The sequence below is a fragment of the Engraulis encrasicolus genome, chromosome 1 (genome assembly GCF_034702125.1).
Source record: "Engraulis encrasicolus isolate BLACKSEA-1 chromosome 1, IST_EnEncr_1.0, whole genome shotgun sequence".
NCBI lineage: Eukaryota > Metazoa > Chordata > Actinopteri > Clupeiformes > Engraulidae > Engraulis > Engraulis encrasicolus.
The window spans coordinates 59,669,625-59,692,866 of record NC_085857.1 but is presented as its reverse complement, the minus strand read 5'-3'; the positions used below and the strand labels follow the sequence as shown (position 1 = coordinate 59,692,866).

The 23,242-nt window shown below is 47.3% G+C and overlaps 1 protein-coding gene across 1 annotated transcript in view; it reads left to right on the top strand.

The window, feature by feature from the left end:
* The window catches only part of palb2 (partner and localizer of BRCA2), a 50,201-nt gene that overhangs the window by 23,172 nt on the left and 3,787 nt on the right, over positions 1-23,242 (top strand). The window contains exons 11-15 of the mRNA XM_063207287.1: positions 1,001-1,083; positions 12,493-12,648; positions 17,334-17,450; positions 19,297-19,384; positions 20,469-20,572. Coding sequence (XP_063063357.1) covers positions 1,001-1,083; positions 12,493-12,648; positions 17,334-17,450; positions 19,297-19,384; positions 20,469-20,572 — 548 coding nt within the window. The remainder of the gene's footprint in view (positions 1-1,000; positions 1,084-12,492; positions 12,649-17,333; positions 17,451-19,296; positions 19,385-20,468; positions 20,573-23,242) is intronic.

Sequence of the window (23,242 nt, the reverse complement as noted above, 5' to 3'; positions counted from 1 at the left end):
TACCTGCATTAACTTGTACTAACACATACACTCAATGATTAACTTGTTAAATTATAAAAACATTATTAATTTGTGTTATTAATAGTAGAGATGCACCGGATCCTGATTTTTAGGATCCTGCCGGATACCGGATCCACTGCTTAAGATCCTGCTGGATCCGGAACCGGATACCGGATCCTACGAAAGGGTTGAAACACAGCCTACTCGCACACGTGGGCCCTTTTTATTACGTTGGCTCAAACTATTTATTAGACTCATTGGCTTACTGCCACACTGCCTGCACTGGCCGCTTCCAAAGTTCTTTCACTTCATGCAGCAATTGGGGTTGTGAAAGACTGACTGAAAAACCTAGGCTAGAGATGCACCAGATACTGATTTTTAAATAACTGCCGGATACCGGATCCACTGCTTAAGATCCTGCCGGATCCGGATCCTGTGAAAAACCCTACCGGAACCGGATCTTGGATCCTGTGCATCTCTAATTAATAGGCTTTGGAAAGCTATTTCATTTCTGTAGTCAGTTTAAGATCGATGTTGTAATGCTAGTCAAAAAAAAAAATTGGAGGTAGTAAAAAGGTAGTAAAAGGTAGTAAATTCAACCTAGGAATATCTGTAAGCACCCTCATAGGCACCACATAATGTAGCAAAAGACGTGATATCTCCATTTCTGAAAAGAAAAAAACCTGGCAATTTTCGCTAAGCTTGGGTTGACTTCAAAACAAAGATGCGTACAAAGAAGCGATTCTCTGCTTTTAAATTGGCCCTGAACAAAATATTCTGTGGCTGTTAAAAAATTGACAAATTGTCTGGGATTCTATCACCAAAGTTCCAAACATGGTGTGGCATTCAATGTGTAATGTTTGTGTTTCACGAAACTCTCCGAATTATAGTGTCACACGTGTGCATGTGTGCATGCGTGTGTGTGTGTTTGTGTGTGTTTGTGTGTGTGTGTGTGTGTGTGTGTGTGTGTGTGTGTGTGTGTGTGTGTGTGTGTGTGTAGTCTGTCTTGTCTTTGTTTTCAGTTCCTGATTCAGATGGGCTGCTGTGTGTCACACTGGGACCACTGGAGATCACACACACAAGGTACACACACACACACACACACACACACACACACATTATTGTTCTATTTCGTTCCTCCTGACCGCCAGAGGCGGTGCTTTCAGCACATTCATCTTACGGATCAAGCAGGTCGAGAATTAGTATCAACAAAGTCACACATGACCTGGGTGACGTCACCCGGTGACCCTGTGTCAAAACACCGGTGAACCCAGGAAGTGACCTCTTTCATCTTCTTGACTGCAGGTTTCAAGTTTGTTGTTTCAGTTTTTGGGATTGACCTGACGCTTTGTTCGTTTCGCACCCATAGGGTTGGGGCTGTGGGTTTTCCACCCCCCATGAAACGGCGTTGGTCGCTTTTTCCTTTGAGTATCTGTTTCACTTTTTCGATGTGTTCGACTGAGTGTTATCCGCTCGGTGGAGGAGGGCTATCTAGGCTACCTAGCCTGCTTAGCCCCTGGCTCGAGGCAATGTTCTTGCTGACTGGAGGCTAATAACTAGGCTTCCACCGGCCTTTCCCGTGGAAGGTAGGCCGTTTTCTGTTAATGTATTTCCTGCCACCGCGTTGTCCTCAGTGGTGTTTCTCGCAACTGGATTTACTATTTCGATTTATTTCCGTGTTGTTTCTCACCGCTGGATGTTAACCCTTTAAGCGCCAAAGTCGCAGAATTGCGACGGTACGTCATCATGAACAAAAGCGCATGTAGATCAAACCAGCGGCCTTTATAGTGTTCATCCTCCCTACCAGTAGTTGGCAGACATGCTACCCTTTCAAACAAGACTACGATTGCGTCATTTTGTAGTTCACAGAGTCTTTGGTGAAGCAGTAAAAGACGCGACCTGTGACGCGACCACAAAATGCGGAAGTAGCCACTTCGCGTCTTTGACTCGAGGCGTACGAGTTGGGTTTGTGTTGTCATCAATGAACTATCAGCGAGCTATTTCATCATGGCTAGTGAGAAGTTGAATCGTGATGAAGTTCTGAGCATGTTATTTGCCTATTCTGACTCCGAAGGATAGTTTTTATCTCACGAGGAGGATAATGATCGGACGAGCACTCTTTGTTTACCGTGGCGAAACTTCCGAAGATGCCGACATGCGAAGCAAGGATGTTCTCTAAGCACACACACACACACATTGAAACTCATTCGGTGACTTTATCCGATCTCAAGTGAGTCGGTGGTAGTTGCGAATGCAGTCGTAGTGTCCATACAGGTATTGGTGGAGGAATTAGGGGTGAGAGAAGTGGGTCTGGTAATGTTGGCTTGGGCTCCCTCCATTCAGCCCCCGGTTATGCGGGTAGCCACCTATCCGGACGCAAACGCAATAATCCTGGGATCAGACAAACACTGTTCACCAAGCACTCACACACGCACTCATTCTGTCCCTATATCTGACTTCTACAGGGTGGATGGCAGCGGCGAACGTGGCCATATCTCCGTATGGAGAGGTTTTGGTAGACTGTGCCATGATCAACCATTTTACTGCCTATACAGCGTCTGCTCCAAAGGCCATAGTAGGCTATACAGATGTAAAAATAGGCATAAATATTAATTGAATATGTGTGTGCTGACCCTTTCTGTGAAAGTTTCACAAGCTAAAAAGGTACAGGTTACAGATACAAACATGTTCGGCCCTCCAGGCAAAAGTAGTAATTGTTGCATTATATATTTCAATATTATTGCATTAGGCCTATATTATTGCAATATTACAATATATACTATATATATTCTGCCTAAAACTACTTATTTCCTTGACCATAGTGTATGTGCACTATGTGATAGTAACGGAATGTCAAATATTGCTAAATAAATTCAATAATCTATTGAAAATTATCAGCATGCCAAATTTGAGCTTCCTACATGGTTTAGTTATTGAGCTACGGGCTTGTGAACTTTGACAAAAACAAGAGTATGAACAAAATGGGCACCCCCCTCCCCCAGTAAAATTGGCTGTAACACGGAGGGTATACATCTTACATTCAAATACATTTACAGTGTTTCTCTTAAGTACCATGGATACTAGGGGTGTCCCGATCCGATATCTGGATCGGATCGGCCGCCGATATGGGCAAAAAATGCGTATCGGGATCGGATCGGCAAGCACGAAAAAATCCGATCCAGAATCCATTTTTTTTCAAAGTCCGGTCCGTGCTATCCATTCCAGTTTTTACTATGGTTGCTCCTAAACTCCGGTCCGCATTTTCCAGCACACCTTCAGCTCTCGTCAGACTCAGCACACACGTGGGAGAGCAGTTGCCTCAGCTCGCATTCGGCTCTGACACGCGCAGGCAGCGTAAGTTTTTCAGTCTGTGGTTTCAAAGAGCTTTAAACTGTCTTAAGTGTCCGTGACCAGTCCAGACACACAGAATTGCGCGCTTCATGCCACTCTGCCTGCGTTTCAGATGGCATTTCAGTAACAAGCGCTAATGTTTGGCTACAAAAACTGAAAGTTCAGATTTCTCATGCTTCTCTCCGGGGCACCGCTTTCCTCTCATCCCCCAATGTTTGTTGCCCAGCCACTACTGCTCCCTTTCTGTCTACCTTTTCGTGTGTGTGCGTGTGTGAGTGTGTGTTTTATTATTGATAATGCCGTCTTGCTAAGATGCTAAGCAGATGTTAAATTAAGGATGTGCTAATTCACATGGAGGAGCAAAAGCATAAGGTGGAAAATGGTATTGTTAAATGTTATTGTGTCCACTGACCTGAGTAAATAAATTATATTAGCCTACTCGACAATGGTTGTGTCCGAATTAGTTAATGATTTATTTTAGGTATTTATCTGATTCCATTTTGATTAATTTGTAGCAGTTGTTTATTGGCATTAATCTAGGCTGTATTAGGCTACCTATGGCATAATGATGGAGGATCTTAGGCTACTTTGGGCATATGAGAGGGCCTCCAGTAGCCTAGGTATGCCTACTGTGTGTCTGCTCTAGACAACTTCTCTTCTTGGAATTTTCTTTACTTTTTTGTCTATGTTAAATGTAAACTCGTCCTGAATTGTCAACATTCTGGCAGCCTACAAAAAAACCCCCACTTTTGCATGGAAAACAAATGAATACTTCAACTGCTTAAATAAGCATTCACTTACTGTTTAGAATATTTTTTGCACTGATGGATTTTCAATGGTTTACATCGAATCTGGTTCAAGAGTAGAGCACTGGTGGCATTTTTGTTTGTGTAGTTCAGTGGTTCCCAACCTATGGGTCCGGACCCCCCTTATGGGTCGCCAAAGATCCACAGGGGGTCGCGGAGCCCTCTTGATTTTAAGGGGTTTCGTTCTATTTCGTTCCTTCTGACCGCCAGAGGCGGTGCTTTCAGCACTGAATATTCATCTTACGGATCAAGCAGGTCGAGAATTAATATCAACAAAGTAACACGTGACCTGGGTGACGTCACCCGGTGACCCCCGTGTCAGGGGTTAAGACACCGGCGAACCCAGGAAGTGGCCTCTTTCATCTTCTCGATTGCAGGTGTCGAGTTTTGAGATTTTGGGATTGACCTGACGCTTTGTTCGTTTCGCACCCATAGGGTTGGGGCTGTGGGTTTTCCACCCCCCATGAAACGGCGTTGGTCGCTTTTTCCTTTGAGTATCTCTTTCACATTTACGATGTGTTCGACTGAGTGTTATCCGCTCGGTGGAGGAGGGCTGGCTAGGCTACCTAGCCTGCCTAGCCCCTGGCTCGAGGCACTGTTCTCGCCGACCGGAGGCTAATAACTTGTCCTTTCCCGTGGAAGGTAGGCCGTTTTCTGATCATGTATTAACTGCTACCGCGTTATCTTCAGTGGTGTTTCCCGCAACTGAATCTGAAGAGCGGTCTCGTGGCGTGATGCGCTTTCGAGTTGGGATTATGTATTAACGCCTGCCTGCCTATGTTGGCCATCGTTTGGGTAAGTGGACTGTCATTTACTGTTTCGATTTCTGTTCGCGGTGTTTCTCGCCGCTGAATGTTACTATTGCTGGGCGATTGTTGTGACACTCGACGCGAGCTCGGTTACTTGTGTTCGCGTGCCTGTATTTACGTTACGGCTTCATTGTTTGTACAGTGTAGCCTGTCTGTACGGTTGCTCCACGGGCCAGTGTGGTTCGCTTTGCCCTTGCACCGTTGGCGTCACGCTGCTCCAGAGATCCAATCTACAATACAGCCTCTCTCTACTCTCTCTGGCTGCACTCTGCTCACCCCGGTTGTTATTCCTGCCCGGTTGTGTTATTTCTTCACTGTTTGATTATTGTCTGTTTTCATCTGGGGTGTCTTCGCCCCAGAAGTGTATATTTGCCTTGCATTTCTATCACTGTGCTACTCCTGTCTGCCCAGGATATTGGCTGTGCTTATAATAATAATATTAATGATACTGATAATAATGCATTTTATTTAAAAGCGCCTTTCAAAACACTCAAGGACACTGATACTTATGGTATCCTCTATTGTGAGTCGCTGGGTGTACAGCGCCTACCGACTGCATTGCAATGTAATGTTGATGTCCAATGTTATTTGCTTGTCAGCTTGGTGTTGCCGCCTGGCTGCTGGCTCCTGTTGGCTACACTTAGGGCGTCCTCGCCCCTCGTGTTTTGTATTTGCAGTATTTGCTGGACATTGTAGTGTCATCTCCTACATGCTGCCTACTTTTTGCCCACTATCGGTTGCCCTCGCCTGGGGTATGTATTGCTTGTTTGTTCCCTTCTGTGTGTTGCAGTGTTTGCTTCCCGACACAGGGCCCTCGTCTGGCCTGGTTGCTGGATTTCTTCTTGGCTGCTGTTGGATATCCCAGCCCCTTCTGTGTGGTATTCCCCAGTTGGCCTGGAGCTCTGGCCTCACCTGGTTACTGGCTTGCATTGGCTACCACTGGGGTGTCTTCGCCCTGCTGTGTGTATTGCCTTGTTTACCTGTCGGCCCTGACTGTCCGACTGCTGGCCTCCCTCTCGGCTACCACTGGGGTGTCCTCGCCCTGTGTGCCTGCCTGCCTGACTGATGCGTTGCCATCTAGGCCCCTGGGACTGGTGTCGCCCCTCCTGCCTGGAGCTGAGGCGCCTGCGGCTGAGGTTGACAGATGTGGCCTGGGCTGCCTGCTCAGGTCTGCGTGCGAGAGCACTTGCTGCCGGACTGACGCGGTTTGGCCCTCGGCCTACCGTTCCGCTGGCCATGAGGGGCTGTAGATGCTGCCGACTGCTGCAGCGAGGCCAAGCAGGCGCCATGGGGTGACCTCCCGCTTCCTGGGGGTGTCGCGGATGTGCCCAGACTCCTTGCCCTCGGAGGTGGACGAGTTGTCGACTGGACTGGTGAAGTTGTCGGCCCTGTTTTGCCGACCTGCAGCCTCTGACACACGGTGACAGTATTTTCACATGTGCCCTGCCTGCCAGCGACCCGGATGGTCGCACACCGCCGCCATGGCCGTCGCACTCCGCCGCCACAGCTGTCGCATGCTGCCGCCACAGCTGTCGCCCATCGCCGCCACGACTGTTGACCATCGCCGCCACGACTGTCGACCATCGCCGCCACGACTGTCGACCACCGCCTCCACAGCTATCGTCTGCTGCCGATGCCCGCGCCATGCCCTCTGTTCGGGTGGCACCGGCACAGCCCAGTTGCATTGCTTGTTGCATTGCATTGGTTGTCTGGTGGCTGATGCTTGGCCCCTTTCTGGGTTGGTTGGCCATGGGTGTTTTTCGCCCGACGGCTACTTGTGAGTGCCATACCTGCTACTGCTCCAGAGTGGGTTTCTGGCCACGGGTGGCCTCCACCCTGTGACATGCTTGTTGATGCCACGGCTACTACAGCTGCCACGACGAGCCGCTGGGCCATACGCAACCTGCCATTCCGGCGTTTACATGGCTTGCTCGGTTGCTTCGCATGCTTGCATACTTGCACTCTTGCATGGCTGCATGACTTGCGTGGGACTGCATGTGTGCTCCCCGCTCCTCTGCTGTTCTCTACCATTCAGCGTCCTGCGACTGTCTGTCGCTCTCCTGGATACCGCCTGCTGTCGGCTGTTTCATCCATCGACTTCTTGTGGACGCCCGAGGCACCTCAACCGCCATGGCTGCTACAGTTGCGCGTGTTGCTTCGCTTCATGCCCCTCTGTGTAGCTTGCTTCTTTTCCCTACGTCACGTACCGCTCCTTCTCCTGTTGCTCTTCAGGTTTCCCCACGTCATGTGTGGTATGTCCGGGGGTCAGGATGCCACTCTGACTGCTACTACTGTAAGGGAGTGACCCCACTCCGGGCTCTCCCTTCGAGTTTTCAGTGGCTTACGACTGTTCGCTCTGTTGGCCTCGCTATGGATGGTCTCACATGAGTGCTCTGGACACCGGTAGGCGTACACGCCCCTATGACTGGATTCTGTGTCTGGCTGGTTCAGCTTCATGCTCTGCCGTCTACTGCAGGGGCATCACAGTTGACTTGTCATGGGCGTCTGCGTCCTGTGTCGTCTCGCGCCCCTTTCCCGCTGGGCCCGCTTGGACTGTTTACGCGTCTCTGCTGCAGTGGCTGTACCTGCTACTGGTTACCCTGCCTGTCCCGCCTGTCTATGCCGATGGCCCCTATGTGGCCTTTACTGGTGTTTGGCTGACTGTGACACTGCACGATGGGTCGGCGATCACGCATTGGCCGGGCTGCTGGAGGCCTCCATCTATGGCCTTGCCGGGTATTGAACCACATCTTGCCGCCCTCCTTGCCTCGCCGGTCAGAGCGTTGGACTGGCGAGGCACACTGCCCTGGTCACTTGGACACGTCGCAGATGAGCTCATCAGCAAGGACTATGATGCAGCATTGCGTACAACGTGCATTGGGTTTTCGATGTCCCATGTCTTGTTCGCCTTCTCTCGGCCCCCATGGACCGCTTTGGGGCGCCCCCTGTGAGTTATCTTTGACTCCTGTTTGCTGGCATTCGCCTGTCTGGCCTGAGTGCCGGGGCTGAGTCACACAGACCTTGACCATGGTACGATGATTGGTATGGCTTGCGCGGCACCCTTGTCGGGGCCTTGCTGGAGGCCGTCTGCTCTCTTCCTGCGGCCCCCATGTGTCCCTTGGTCCGTCCGCTTTGGGCAAGCCACGATGCGGCCATTCTGTTGCCCCGACCGTGCGGCCGATGCTGCATGTGGTTTTGTTTCGCTCACGCTGTTGTTCTCGACCTGGTGCGCTTTGCCCTGTTCTCGACATGCAGACCCCTGGCCTGGTGTTTCTAGGCGTCGTCTCTGCTTATGACCAGCGTACTTGCGGGCATTGGAAGTGGGGGCTCTCCTTCCTTGCTCTCCGCTCCTTCCAGGTGTTGGGCATGCCGACCTCGGCATCCCGCGTTATCCCTCTTGGCCTCCGCTTGCTGAGGCCTCTTTGGGTTGGATATGCCGTTATGACACCAGGTCCTACTGTCGCTGACCGCTCTACATTGTGTCTGGCTACCATGTCCGCCTACGACCCTGGAGATGGAACTCACGTCTGTTCCGCTCTGCCCTTGCGCCGTGAAGTCATGCCCACTGCTGCTGCCATTGCGCGGTGCGGTCGTGCCCACTGCTGCTGCCCTGGACGCTTGGTCTGCGGTGGCAGTCCGACACTGCCTGCGACCTGTGGGCCCCCTGCTGATGGCCGTGCCTTGGATGAATGTGGGGATTGGCCATCCTGATTGCCCTCAGACGCTCTCTGGCCGGTCTTGCGGTCTTGTGTGGAGCGGGCGGCTCATCTGTCATGTGCCATGTATGCCGCCTTGGGTCCTTGCCCTCTCTGGGCCTGTTGCAGCAGACGCTCGTCTGATGGGCATGGGAGCAACTTCCTTATGGGCGTCCAGTGCCCTGTTGTTGACCTTTTCCATGGTTCGCCTCTTCCATTGTGGCTCCTCCCGTTTGTGGCACCGGGTGGTATGGTACCGCTACGGGGTGGCACAGGTGTCCCCGTCGACTGCTATGCTAACTGCTTACTTGCTGCCCCCTGTGGTTCTCACTCAGGGAGCTCATGGATCCTTTGGACCAGGTTACACTGGCTTCCATGTGGCCGTTGGTACGTGCAAGGACGTATACGGCACGGCCTCCTCGGCATCAGGCTGCACCATTGCCTGGTTTTCTTCGTGTTGCCCCACATGTTACTGTGGTGCTGACGGTGGCTTCAGGCCGTCTCAGTAGTACTGACGACGGGTAGGCACTCCTCATGACTTTGTTGGTATTGGTCATCCAGTGCTGAAAGCACCGCCTCTGGCGGTCAGAAGGAACGAAATAGAACGAAGGTTATGTATATAACCACGGTTCTATGAGTTCCGGATGACCGCCAGAGCTTGGCAGTCACTCGGAGTGTGTTCGAGAAGATTTGCCAAGAGGCCACTTCCTGGGTTCGCCGGTGTCTTAACCCCTGACACAGGGGTCACCGGGTGACGTCACCCAGGTCACGTGTTACTTTGTTGATATTAATTCTCGACCTGCTTGATCCGTAAGATGAATATTCAGTGCTGAAAGCACCGCCTCTGGCGGTCATCCGGAACTCATAGAACCGTGGTTATATACATAACCTTCGTTTTAAATATATATAGCTAAGGTTGAATAAAAGACAAAGCATTTAACTAATATTAAATGCATAGACGCAACAAATTCTAAGTGCTACATTAAACATTTATTCTACATTTGACCAAAGACGAATTGAGGAATAAAATAACTAAAATAAGTTTTCGAAGGAAACGGAGGGCATCTTGTGACTCCGTCTCGTGCGGGCGCTCGCGTGGTTGGGTCACCAAAGCTTACAATAGTAAAAACATGGGTCCCTGAAGAAAAAGGTTGGGAACCACTGGTGTAGTTAATTGACTATTATTTTGCCTAATTTGTATTTAACAGGTTTCTCATTACAAACCATTGTGTATTTCTCAAATTCACCTAATTCAGCTGGCTAGTTGTTATCAAGAGTAAACCCCTTTTCAACATGAGTGTGACAAGAAAGTAAGTAGGCTAAATAACTTTCAATTTAAATACTCCGATAGGCCGGTATCGGTATCGGATCGGAAGTGAAATAAAATATCGGTATCGGATCGGAAGTGCAAAAACCTGGATCGGGACATCTCTAATGGGTACACTTGGTAATATTTTCAGAATTTTTTGAGACCTAAGTGCGCAGGCTTTGGTGATTTGGCGTGGAATGACCCAGTGTCATCTCCTGCCTGCTGCCTACTTTTTACCTACTATCGAGGTACCCTCGCCCTGGGGTATGTATTGCTTGTTTGATCCCGTCTGTGTGTTGCAGTGTTCGCTTCCCGACACGGGGCCCTCGTCTTGCCTGATTACTGGCTTTCATCTTGGCTGACATTGGATGTCCCAACCCCTTCTGTGTGGCATTCACCCATTGGCCTGGAGCTCTCGCCTCACCTGGCTACTGGCTTGCTTCGGCTGCCACTGGGGTGTCTTCGCCCTGCTGTGTGTATTGCCTTGTTTGCCTGTCGGCCCTGACTGTCCGACTGCTGGCTTCCCTCTTGGCTACCACTGGGGTGTCCTCGCCCTGTGTGCCTGCCTGCCTGACTGATGCGTTGCCGTCTAGGCCCCTGGGACTGGTGTCGCCCCTCCTGCCTGGAGCTGAGGTTAACAGATGGCCTGTGCTGCCTGCTCAGGTCTGCGTACGAGAGCACTTACTGCCGGACTAGCGCGGATGGGCCCTCGGCCTGCCGTTCCGCTGGCCATGGGGGGCTGCAGATGGCGCCAGCTGCTGCAGAGAGGCCAAGCATGCGCCATGGGGGGACCTCGCGCTGCCTAGACTTTTCGCGGATGTGCCCAGACTCCTTGCCCTCAGGGGTAGACAAGTTGTCGACTGGCCCTGTTTGCCGACCTGCAGCCTCGGGAACACGGTGACGCCGCCACGGCTGTCTGTTTTGTTTTGTTTTGTTTCGCTCACGCTGTTGTTCTCGACCTGGTGCGCTTTGCCCTGTTCTCGACTTGCAGACCCCTGGCCTGGTGTCTCTAGGCGTCGCTTTCTGCTTATGACCAGCGTACTTACGGGCATTGGAAGTAGAGGCGCTCCTTCCTTGCTCTCCGCTCCTTCCAGGTGTTGGGCATGCCGACCTCGGCATCCCACGTTGTCCCTCTTGGCCTCCACTTGTTGAGGCCTCTTTGGGTTGGATATGCCGTTATGGCTCCTGCCAGGTCCTACTGTCGCTGACCGCTCTACATTGCGTCTGGCTACTGTGTCGGTCTTCGACCCTGGAGGTGGCACTCGCGCCTTTGTCGCGCTCTGCCGTTGCGCGGTGAGGTCATGCCCTGGGCGGTTGGCCTGCGGTGGCAGTCCGACACTGCCTGCGACTTGTGGGCCCCCTGGTGATGGCCGCACGTTGGATGAATGTGTGGACTGGCCATCCTGATTGCCCTCAGACATTCTCTGACCGGTCTTGCGGCCTTGGTTGGAGAGGGCGGCTCATCTGTCGTGTGCCATGTATGCCGCCTTGAGTCCTTGCCCTCTCTGGGCCTGTTGCAGCAGCTGCTTTCAGGGGCCGACGCTAGTCTGATGGACCTGGGAGCAACTTCCTTATGGGCGTCCGTTGCCCTGTTGTTTCCGTGGTTCGCCTCATCCGTGGTGGCTCCACCCGTTTGTGGCACCGGGCGGTATGGTACCGCTACGGGGTGGCACGGGTGTGCCTTTTGCTTCCCCGTCAACTAATATGCTTCCTTACTTGCTGCCCCCTGTGGTTCTCACTCAGGGAGCTCGTGGACCCTTTGGGCCAGGTTATACTGGCTTCCATGTGGCCGTTGGTACATGCAAGGACGTATGCGGCGCGGCCTCCTCGGCATCGGGCTGTACCATGGCCTGATTTTCTTGGTGTTGCCCCACATGTTACTGTGGTGATGGGGGTGGCTTCAGGTCCGTCTCAGTAGCACTGACGACGGGTAGGCACTCCTCGTGACTTTGTTGGTATTAGTCATCCATGTGCTGAAAGCACCGCCTCTGGCGGTCAGGAGGAACGAAATAGAATGAGAGTTATGTACATAATCATGGTTCTATGAGTTCCGGATGACTGCCCGAGCTTGGCAGTCACTCGGAGTGTATTCGAGAAGATTTGCCAAGAGGTCACTTCTTGGGTTCACCGGTGTTTTAACCCCTGACACGGGGTCACCGGGTGACGTCACCCAGGTCACGTGTGACTTTGTTGATACTAATTCTCGACCTGCTTGATCCGTAAGATGAATATTCATGTGCTGAAAGCACCGCCTCTGGCTGTCATCCGGAACTCATAGAACCGTGGTTATATACATAACCCTCGTTTTTGCTCACCAGCCCTGCACTTACTATTTAGCAAGAGTTTTGTTGCTAATTTTTTCTTTAGAATATTCTTGCAAATCTTACAACTAATTGATGCCACTGTAGTGTGTGATTTGTCACACCAAATAATACATTTTCCTTCAAAGTGGCTAGTGAGACTGAAATTGGTTGGTTTGTGTGTGTGTGTGTGCGTGTAATGTGTGTTGTGCATGTGTGTAGTGTATTGTCCACAGTGTTCTTCTCCCAGGCTGCTGTGTGTGAGGGTGCAATATTCCGCCTGGTGGTGGGAGTGGCGAACTGCAGGCTGGCCTGTTGCTACGCACCCCAGAACAAACACACACATATCAAGATACACACACTTACTGAGGAGGGCAGGTAACACACACACACACACACACACACACACACACACACACACACACACACACACACACACACACACACACACACACACACACACACACACACACACACACACACACACACACACACACACCAGACCAAAACACAAATCCAGATACATACACCCTCACCTCAGCCGGCACCATGGCTTGACATTACCTTTTTTCCTCATCGGCCACAGTGGCTAGTGGTTTTCCAGAGTCACTAGCCATTCAGCCTTTATACTAGCCACAGTGTTGTTGTCAGTATTTCTTTATGTCTTTACCATGGCACATCTAAGCTCAGAAAAGGACCTGGTGCTAAAATAAGATGATCAGTGCTATGAACATACACTCGCCTCCAAAAGAGTTGTCGCCTATCCATCTGTTTGGAATAACAGCTAATAACCTGACTTTCAATTAATCACTTGGCTTCAGAAGTCACTCATATGAAAGCTACAACCCTCTCGAATGAAAATGAATGTACAAAAATAAATTTCATGCACCAAAGAAAGATTGACCCTTTAATAAACACAGACAGGGCAGATTTTGACAAGACAAAAGTTTTGTCGCCTATCGAACATAATGTGAAGATGAGCAGATAAGTCACTTCAAAACACTTCAAATACGCAGATCGGGTGTCATACTTAATCACTGATTCACGCACAACTCTCCAGAAAATCCACTTTGGCCTTAGGTGTATGTTTAGGGTAATTGTAATCATGGAAAGCAACACAATGAAAATCAATGGAGTTCAATGAGAGATGGTGACATATTTGCTATTCGTAGAGCAATACATTTTTAACTTCATGATGTAATCAATGATAAAAGCCCTCACACACCAGCAGCATGCATGCAGCTCCACATAAGAGCTGTATCCCTCCCATGTTTGACTTTAGGCACCATGTATTTTTTCCAAATTCTTCACCTTTAACACCAAAGAAGTCTCTCCCACTGTCCTGTCTCAAAAACACCAGCCAAGAGTATGTCAGGCCTAATTCTGACAAAAATGAAGGCTAATGGGACTCATACTCTGAAGTCAAGATCCCAAGATCAACCATTTTAGAACTGATAGCATCAAAACTATAAGGTGTTGGAGATGAAGAATATGAAAAAAGAGAAATGGTGCATAAAGTGAAACATGGTACAGATACAGCTCTTATGAGGAGCTGCATGCATGCTGCAGGTGTTTGAGGACTTTTATCATTGATTAAATCATGAAGTTAAACATGTATTGCTCTACGAATAGCGAATATGTCACCATCTCTCATTGAACTCCATTGATTTTCATTGTGTTGCTTTCCATGATTACAATGACCCTAAACATACACCTAAGGCCAAAGTTGATTTTCTGGAGAGGTGAGAGTGATTCAGTGATTAAGTATGACACCCAATCTGCGTATATGAAGTGTTTTGAAGTGACTTATCTGCTCATTTTCACATTATGTTCGATAGGCGACAAAACTTTTGTCTTGTCAAAATCTGCCCTGTCTGTGTTCAATAAAGGGTCAATCTTTCGTTGGTGCATAGAATTTATTTTTGTACATACATTTTCATTCGGGAGGGTTGTTGCTTTCATATGAGTGACTTCTGAAGCCAAGTGATTAATTGAAAGTCAGGTTATTAGCTGTTATTCCAAACAGATGGATAGGCGACAACTCTTTTGGAGGCGAGTGTAGTGTGTTAAATGGAACATATCAGACACATAGAATATGAATGATATTTCTTGAACCTAAGTATAACACAAGGTGCAAAAATAGGATATACTGTGAGGAGAATAAGTATTTGATCCCTTGCTGATTTTGTTGGATTGACCACTAATAAAGACATGATCAGTCTTTAATGTTAATGATAAAATGTATTCTAATATGGAGAGACAGAATATCAAAAAGAAAATCCAGAAATTAACTCTAAAGAATATATATTAATTGATTTATATTTCATTGAGGGAAATGAGTATTTGATCCCCTGCCAACCATCAACTGTTCTGATCCCGCAGATCAAATGGCACTTCCAATCAACTTGTTATCTGAATTGAACACACATGTTAATAGTAACCTGCACAAAAGACACATTGAATCTGCAGAATCAGTCCATAGTATCAGTCAATCAATCAAACTAAACTCCAACATGGGACCAACATGGGAAAGACCAAAAAGCTGTCAAAGGATGTCAGGGACAAGATTTTAGAACTCAACAAGGCTGAAATGGGATCCTGGATATTAAAGGACCAGTTCAGTCAATTTCAATATGCTGTTGTATTGCTCACGCTACCCTTGACTTGTCACTACCCGGTGATGCCACATTTTTCGGCTAAGCCCTGTCCGAGATATGAGCTATTCTAATGGGGGCAGCGTTTGTTTACATTTTTTTTTATTAACGCAGGCCTACTCCAAATATTTTCCCATAAGGTACCGCTGTTTCCTAGTTGTCTGCTGATGTTGTATAACCTTTCGGATGTTTTTTTGGGAATAAAATAAAATGTTTTTATGAAATGTAAACAAAGAGCTGCCCCCATTACAATGACCAAGATCTCGGAAAAGGCTGAAGAAGAAGAAAAAAAAAACTCAGATACTGACAAGTCCAGGGTAGTGTGAGCATTACAACTGCATGTTGAAATTGACCAAACTGGTCCTTTAAGGAGCAAACTGTTGATGCATTTCTTCCAAATTTTAGGAGATACAAAATTATCATCTATCATCATCAATCTTAGTCCTGTCTGTGGTTCCATACAAGATTTGACCTTGTCGGGATTCAATAACCATAAAAAAACAGTGATAAAGCACCCTATAACTGTATGGGAAGAGCTAGGAAATGATCTCAAGGCAGCTGGGACCTCAATCACTAAGAAAACTATTGGAAACACTTAATACCACAGCAGATTAAAATCCGGCAGTGGATGTATGGTACCGCGGCGTCAGAAGGAACCTGTTCAGGCTCACCTGAGGTTTGCCCATGAACATCAAACTGGATTAGGATATGATTGGGAGGTGCTGGAATCAGGTGACACTAAAATCAAACTGTTTGGGATTAACACAACTCGATGTGTTTTGAGGAAGAGAAATGCTGCCTATGATCCCAAGAACAACACCTTCTCCAACATCATGCATGAAAGTGGTATCATTATGTTTTGAGGTTGTTTGTCTGGCCAAGACACAGGACAACTTCACATCGTCAAGAATTGGATGGAGGGAGACATGTAAACGTACAATGCTGCATGCCAACCTCTCTCCCACCACCACTAGACTGAAGGTGGGTCATGGATTGGCCTCCCAATAAGATAATAATCCATAACATACAGCCCAAGCAACGAAGGAGTAGCTCAAACAGAAGCACATTGAGGTCATGAAGTGGCCTAGACAGTTTCCAAACATTAACCCTATAATATTCCTGTGAAGGGAACAGAAGCTTCCATTTGCCAAGCTACATTCATACAACTTAACCCATTGATGCCTGATGTTGCGTTGTGCAACATTGGCCCTGGTGCCTGGAGCTGCGTTAAGCAACATTCAGGCTCATAAGATTTGAGACAACTTTATTAAAATGAACACATTCTAATGAAAGAAGGGGGTCTTGGCGTTTAAATGCAACTGATGGCATATTTTTATGTGCTTCAGAAGCTGAGATATTTAGGTTTTTATAGGCTGAAGGCAGCTTTTCTTAAAATGGGCTCAGGCATTCAGCACCCTATTTTACAGGTGCCTTAGGCGTCAATGGGTTAAATGATTTAGAGATGATCTGCAAAGAAAAATGGACAAAAATCCCTTCTAATATATCCACAAACATTGTCATTAACTGAAAGAAACATCTGACCTCTGTATAAGAAAACAAGGGCTTTGTCACCAAGTATTTTGTCTTCTTTGACTAGAGGGGTCAAATACTTATTTTCCTCAATGGAATACAAATCAATTAAAATAAATTCTTCAAAGTTATTTTCTGGATTTTCTTTTTGATATTCTGTCTATTCTATGTTAGAATACATTTCATCATTACTATTATAAACTGATCATGTGTTTATTACAGTCATGGGTGAGCGGTTAGGGCGTCAGACTTGCATCCCAGAGGTTGCCGGTTCGACTCCCGACCCGCCAGGTTGGTGGGGGGAGTAATCAACCAGTGCTCTCCCCCATCCTCCTCCATGACTGAGGTACCCTGAGCATGGTACCGTCCCACCGTACTGCTCCCCATGGGGCGCCACTGAGGGCTGCCCCCTTGCACGGGTGAGGCATAAATGCAATTTCGTTGTGTGCAGTGTGCAGTGTTCACTTGTGTGCTGTGGAGTGCTGTGTCACAATGAAAATGGGAGTTGGAGTTTCCCAATGGGCTTTCACTTTCACTTATTAGTGGGCAGACCAACAAAATCAGCAAGGGATCAAATACTTATTCTCCTCACTGTATGCTACAGTACTGAGATGTATCATACCCAAGAATAAGTTACAAGTGGCTGGTGAGACTGACTAAATTGTTACTAGCCATGGCCAATTTAGCTGGAGACAGACACAGACACACACACACACACACACACACACACACACACACACACACACACACACACACACACACACACACACACACACACACACACACACACACACACATTAAACTACTGTAGACAAAATACAGGTTCACTTTGAGGTCTCAGACAGTAAATGTGTCTGTGTGTGTGTGTGTGTGTGTCAGTGTGGGGGAGTGTGTGTGTTTGTCCTCTTCTGATGTGCGTATCGAGTCGCTGGTGGCCGTAGAAAACGAACCGGACGCCCTGATTGGCTGGAGCGACTCCTCAGCTCTCTACATCTGGTGAGTAGGAGGGTGTGTGTGTGTGTGTTAGAAAAAATGTGAGAGTCAGTGTGTGTAAGACCTTGCAAACACGCCAAACGGCACAAGAGCACCAACTGACTTTGTATGGAGGAGAATAAACAAAAGTTTGTAGTTGAACTTCAGTGAATATTATGGTAAAGTGGTTCGGTGACAGCTGGCACAGCCAATTGGAATGCCGGAATGCTTGCATTCTGCTTTTAACAAACATACTTTTGTCGCTCATGTCGGAAATAGTCCAGCAGCACTTCGTAGCATTTGTCTCTTTTGGTGTGTTAATACCGTATTTTTTGGACTATAAGTCACACTTTTTTTCATGGTTTGGCTGGACATGCGTATACTCTGGTGCGACATATATGTTTTCTTTTGTTCACCATGGAAGAGCACTATGTGCGCAACTATGTTGTGTTGCCTAATACCACTGAAAGAAAAAATGTTACAACTTACCACAACCAAAAATTGCATTTACAATGACAACTGAATAGAAATATACCACCCAAAAGAAGTTAATATACTGCTGAGTTCAAGCTGAAAGTAATTAAATATGCAGCCGAAAATGGCAATAGGGCAGCTGAACAAAAGTTTGGATGCAATGTAAAACTAGTTGGGGACTGGAGAAAAGCGGAGGAAAATGTGCATGTTATGAAAAAAATAAAATAAAAACTATCTGAAGGTTCCAAGGCCCACGTCTAGAAAAAGAGCTGAATACAGGACAAATATGTCCTCGAACAACGCGCGCGTTGCGAGTCAACTGTCTTGTTACAGGCTCCATGACATTGCTAAAGAAATGAATAGGACTTTTTGCGGAAGTCCCGGACCTCGTGGATTTATCGCGTTATGCAATGCAATCGCCTCTCGTGGATTTATTGCGCTATGCAACGCAATCGCCTCTCTATCCGAGAACGAACGTCTGTGTTATTCAAAGACAGTCAGTCGACTTCCAGGTGAAAATCGATCATTTCCGTGAGTTTCTGAGAAACGAACACAACGTGACGCTACCATACACAACATAGATGAAATCTCCCTCACCTTTACCTCATGGGCTGGTGTCTTAGAAAAGAGGGTAAAGAAAGACCATGAACTGCGTGCTGTGGAGACGGAACAAAAGTGCCTCGAACCCTCCCACGGCCCAAACACAAAACAGTGCTGAAAATTGAATGTTGTTCTGACTACAGGGCAACATGGCGCGTTATCACTGTGTTATCACTGCTTCTTCTTCTTTTTCTTCTTGTGGTTTTATGGCGGTTGGCAAACCATCTTAGTTGGTGCATTACCACCACCTCTGAATGCGTTGCCACTGCTTCAGATGCTGGTTTATAAAACAATGCCGTCTTTGAGCAGCAGCCTACCATGCGCCAGTTATCAGAACACAGATTCCATGGATAGAATAACCTTTCAAAAATGTGCGACGAATAGTCCGGTGCGACGTATATATGTTTTTTTCATCTTCATAATGCATTTTTGGGCCGATGCGACTAAAACTCCGGAGCGACATATAGTCCAAAAAATACAGTACATGGGTTAGTGTGTGTGTTTGTGGGAATATGTGCGTGAGTTAGTGAGAGAGTGTGTGTGAAGGAGTGTGCATGTGTGTGTGTGTGCGTGCGTGCGTGCGTGCGTGCGTGCGTGCGTGCGTGCGTGCGTGCGTACGTGCGTGCGTTGACGTTAGGAGTGGTCATCTGTTGCAAACTGTAAAACTTAATATTGTGTGTATGCGCATGTGCGTGTGTGTGTTTAAGGAGATGAGGAGTGGTTATCTCTGCTGCGTACTCTGAAGTCTTACATTTTGTGTGTGTGTGTGTGTGTGTGTGTTTATGTGTGTTTTTAGGAACATGAGGAGTGGTCATCTGCTGCGTTCTCTAAAGCTTAATCACATGGTATCCATGGCAACCTGCTTACGAGGGTACTCACTTCAGGTAAGACAAGAGAGATAAGAGAATGTGTGTGTAACGTGTATTATTCTTGAAAAAAGTTGGCTGTTTAATTTATACAAGTTAGTTAAGGTTGTTGAAATCTAAGCTTGGGTGATTATTTCCTTCATTCAATATGCCACATTGAGGAGGAATGGCAGGCATACTAGTCAACTTTCAGCTACCAAAAATTGGAAAAATTCCCATATTTTATGCCAAAAATTTGGAAATGTTTAATAGGCCAAATCCTGAGAGGACGACAGTGACAGGTCGGACGTTGCATTCTGCTTTTCACCACAGTCCGCATGCGAGTCCAGTCCTGTCTAAAATCCTCCCACTGCGCATGTTTTAAAAGGAGCAGGTACAGCGTGAGAAACAATGAAAAATGGGTTTCCCTTTGATGTTTTGGCGCTAAAATTGTCTGGGGCTCATGCCTCATGCATAACTTCATCCTCGTGCAGGTTGTGCTGAGGTTAATCGCACAATTTGCTGTTCCGAGGCTTGTGTTTACCATGAACAGCGTTGTATGAACTGATGATTTCTGCGAGGCAAATAGTGGGCATAAAATCTACTGGCAGGTAGCTCGATAAGTAAGACCCTCTCAGCCTCTCTACAAGTAGTGGGTGTGGCTCATCGGGCTAACTGACAGTCATGGGAATCATTTTTTGGACGACAGTGGGTTTTTTTGATAATGTGAAAAATCGGGACATTTTCCGTGTAAATACCAAATCGGGAAGACAGCGGGAAATAAGTCAGAATTAGGGATGGTTGACAGGTATGATGGCAGGTGTGTTACTGACCTTAAACACACCTATTGCCAATGCTGATTTTCTGAAGCGGTGAGAGTGATTCAGTGATGAAGTATGACATCTGCTCTGAACATAAATGGGTTGTTTTTAAGAGATAAACTGGGCATCAGTCTGGGGTGTACGACTGTGTGTATAATGTGTGTGTGTGTAACCTGTGTATAATGTGTGTGTATAAGGCATACCTGTCAACTTTGAGCTCCCAAAATTTGGGAAAATTCCCATATTTTAAGCCAAAATTTTGGAAATTATATGTAATGTGTGTGTGTGTTGTGTCTCTGCAGGGTGTGGTGTGTGTGTTACTGCAGCGCGAGTGTGTGTTCACTCTTGTTGCCATCAACCCCATGACTGGACACACCACAGAAGCCCTCACACACTCGACTCAGAGGTAACACACACACACACGCGCACACATCCACACATATACACGCACACACATCCACACATCCACACACACACACACACACACACACACACACACACACACACACACACACACACACACACACACACACACCAAAGCACCCACACAATTTTCACAGAGGTATTGCACACACACTAATCACTACTGTATGTTAATGTGTCAAAGAACCAGGCTCATTGGCGTGATGGTCAGAGCACACCCCAACCCCACAACCCCAGTGATTGCCACTCCAACACACACACACCCCGTGGGGACCCGGGGTAGAATAGGTCCCTAGCACCCCCTTGCTGTTCGTAAGAGGCGACAAATGGGGCGACTTTTTTGCCGTAAGTTGCGACCCGTGACGGTGGAGGAAGAATGCCTGGCATTTGAGGGATGTGGTTGGTTGCGACTTCCACACGCCCAACACAGTGCTTTGGCTCCTACTTCACCTAGACGGGAGGTTGGACGGGCCCGATCCAATCAATCGGCTAGTCAAAGTTCTCTGGAATATTTTTTGGGACCATGCTTTTATTTTTTCCTGAAGACTTTGGCCGAGGGTCAATCGAGTGAAATGAGCATTTTTGTTTAGCTTGCTCGAGTATACCATCCCTGTATCCTTGATGCATATCTGGTGGAGTACCGCAGCGCTGTGCATCCCCTAGTTGGGCTCCAAGGAGGGTGAGGAGCAGAGATGATGAATCATGTATCAACACTAATATGGCTACTAACCTACCCCACAAGAAAAGATTAATGGATCATGACTCGGATGACGCTTCTGACTTGGCATTTATTTACCCCCCCAAAACAAGAAACTGGCCTAAATTTATACTTATGGAAACTGCAACGCCAGACATGCCCCTCACTAAATTGTCCCCTTTTGCAATCCAGAAAGGTATTTCAGGTATAGCAGGGACAGTCAAAGACGTTAAAAAATTGCACTCTGGTCAGATTTTGGTTGAATGCTCTAAAAAGTCCCATGCTGATAATTTATTGCGCTGTGACAGTTTAGGGGGTGTACCAGTACGGACCTTCCCTCATCCACACCTGAACAGTTGCAAAGGCGTAATACGCACAAGAGATCTCCATGATATGGAAGAAGATGAAATTGTCACAGAACTAAAAGATCAAGGAGTTACTCATGTGAAGAGGATAACACTGAAAAGGGATGATAAAGTCATTAAAACTGGTACTTATATCCTTACTTTCAATTTACATGACCAACCCGACAGAATCCTCATTGGATACTTAAGTGTGAGAGTGGACACATACATTCCTAACCCTTTGAGATGCTTTACCTGCCAGAAGTTTGGCCATGGCTCTGCAAGTTGTAAAAACAAACCAGTTTGCTGTACCTGTGGTGAGGATGGGCACCAACTGATCTGCACAAGACCACCCAAATGCTGCAACTGCAATGGGGACCACCCAGCCTCATCAAAAGACTGTCCTGTTTGGATTAAGGAAAAAGAAATTCAGAGAATACGGGTCACAAAGAAGATAAGTTATCCACAAGCAAGAAAACAGGTGGAAGGAGTTCCTGCGTATAACTTCCAGCATTCTTTTGCCTCTGTTGTTAAACCCCCTACAAAGACAATTGACTGTCAAACTGATTTTACTTGGATGAACAAAGATAAACCACAACTGATCAGTGGAAGTAAAACCCCATCAACTTCCAGTAAGCACAAATCAACCTCCCAGTCTTCTGCCAGTCAAACTCCAGCTATGGGTGAACCATTCCAACCGCCCAAGGAGAAAGATAAAGACAAAGAGAAAAGGAAATCAACTAATACTCCCTCTCAATCTAAAGGTAGTCAAGGAAATAAGAATGGAAATCCTATGGATGTGGAAATGAAGGAACCCTCAACCCATCGTAGCCGAAGCTCCTCCCCCAAAAGTAGGAGTAAAGGCCCTGTTCCAGTCTTGCCCACATGACCATAGGTAGCCATATTGTTCAGTGGAACTGTCGTGGTTTTAGAGCCAATTTTTCTGAACTACAGCAATTAACTGCTCTTTTTAATCCTCTTGCCTTTTGCCTTCAAGAGACCTACCTGTCTCCAAGTCTTAATTTGTCTTTGAAGAATTACTCAATGTTTAATGCGTATGGCCCTCATGCTCAGCGACCTTCTGGAGGAGCGGCTGTATTAGTACGCAATGACATAATCCAGTCACCTTGTTGTCACTACCCATTTACAAGTGGTGGCAGTCCGACTAACTCTTCATAAAGTCATTACCTTGTGCTCTGTCTACTTTCCACCTGACTCTTCAGTAACTATGCAGGACCTGGACAACTTAATAGCACAATTGCCTCCCCCATATGTGTTTTTAGGAGATTTTAATGCTCATAACCCTGCGTGGGGAGGAAGCTGCTCAAATGCTAAAGGCAAGATTATAGAGGACTTTATCACTAAGACGGACTTATGCCTGTGGAATGATGGATCTTTTACCTACTTGCATCCAGGCCATGGAACATACTCAGCTATTGATTTATCCATATGTGACCCTAACCTTCTGCTTGATTTTTCTTGGCGACCACTGGATGACCTGTGTGGTAGTGACCATTTCCCCCTGATAATGTCATCTACAGAACCAGACACGCAGTTTAGACCCCCAAGATGGCAACTTCGAAAAGCTAACTGGAGTCTCTTTCAGTACCTC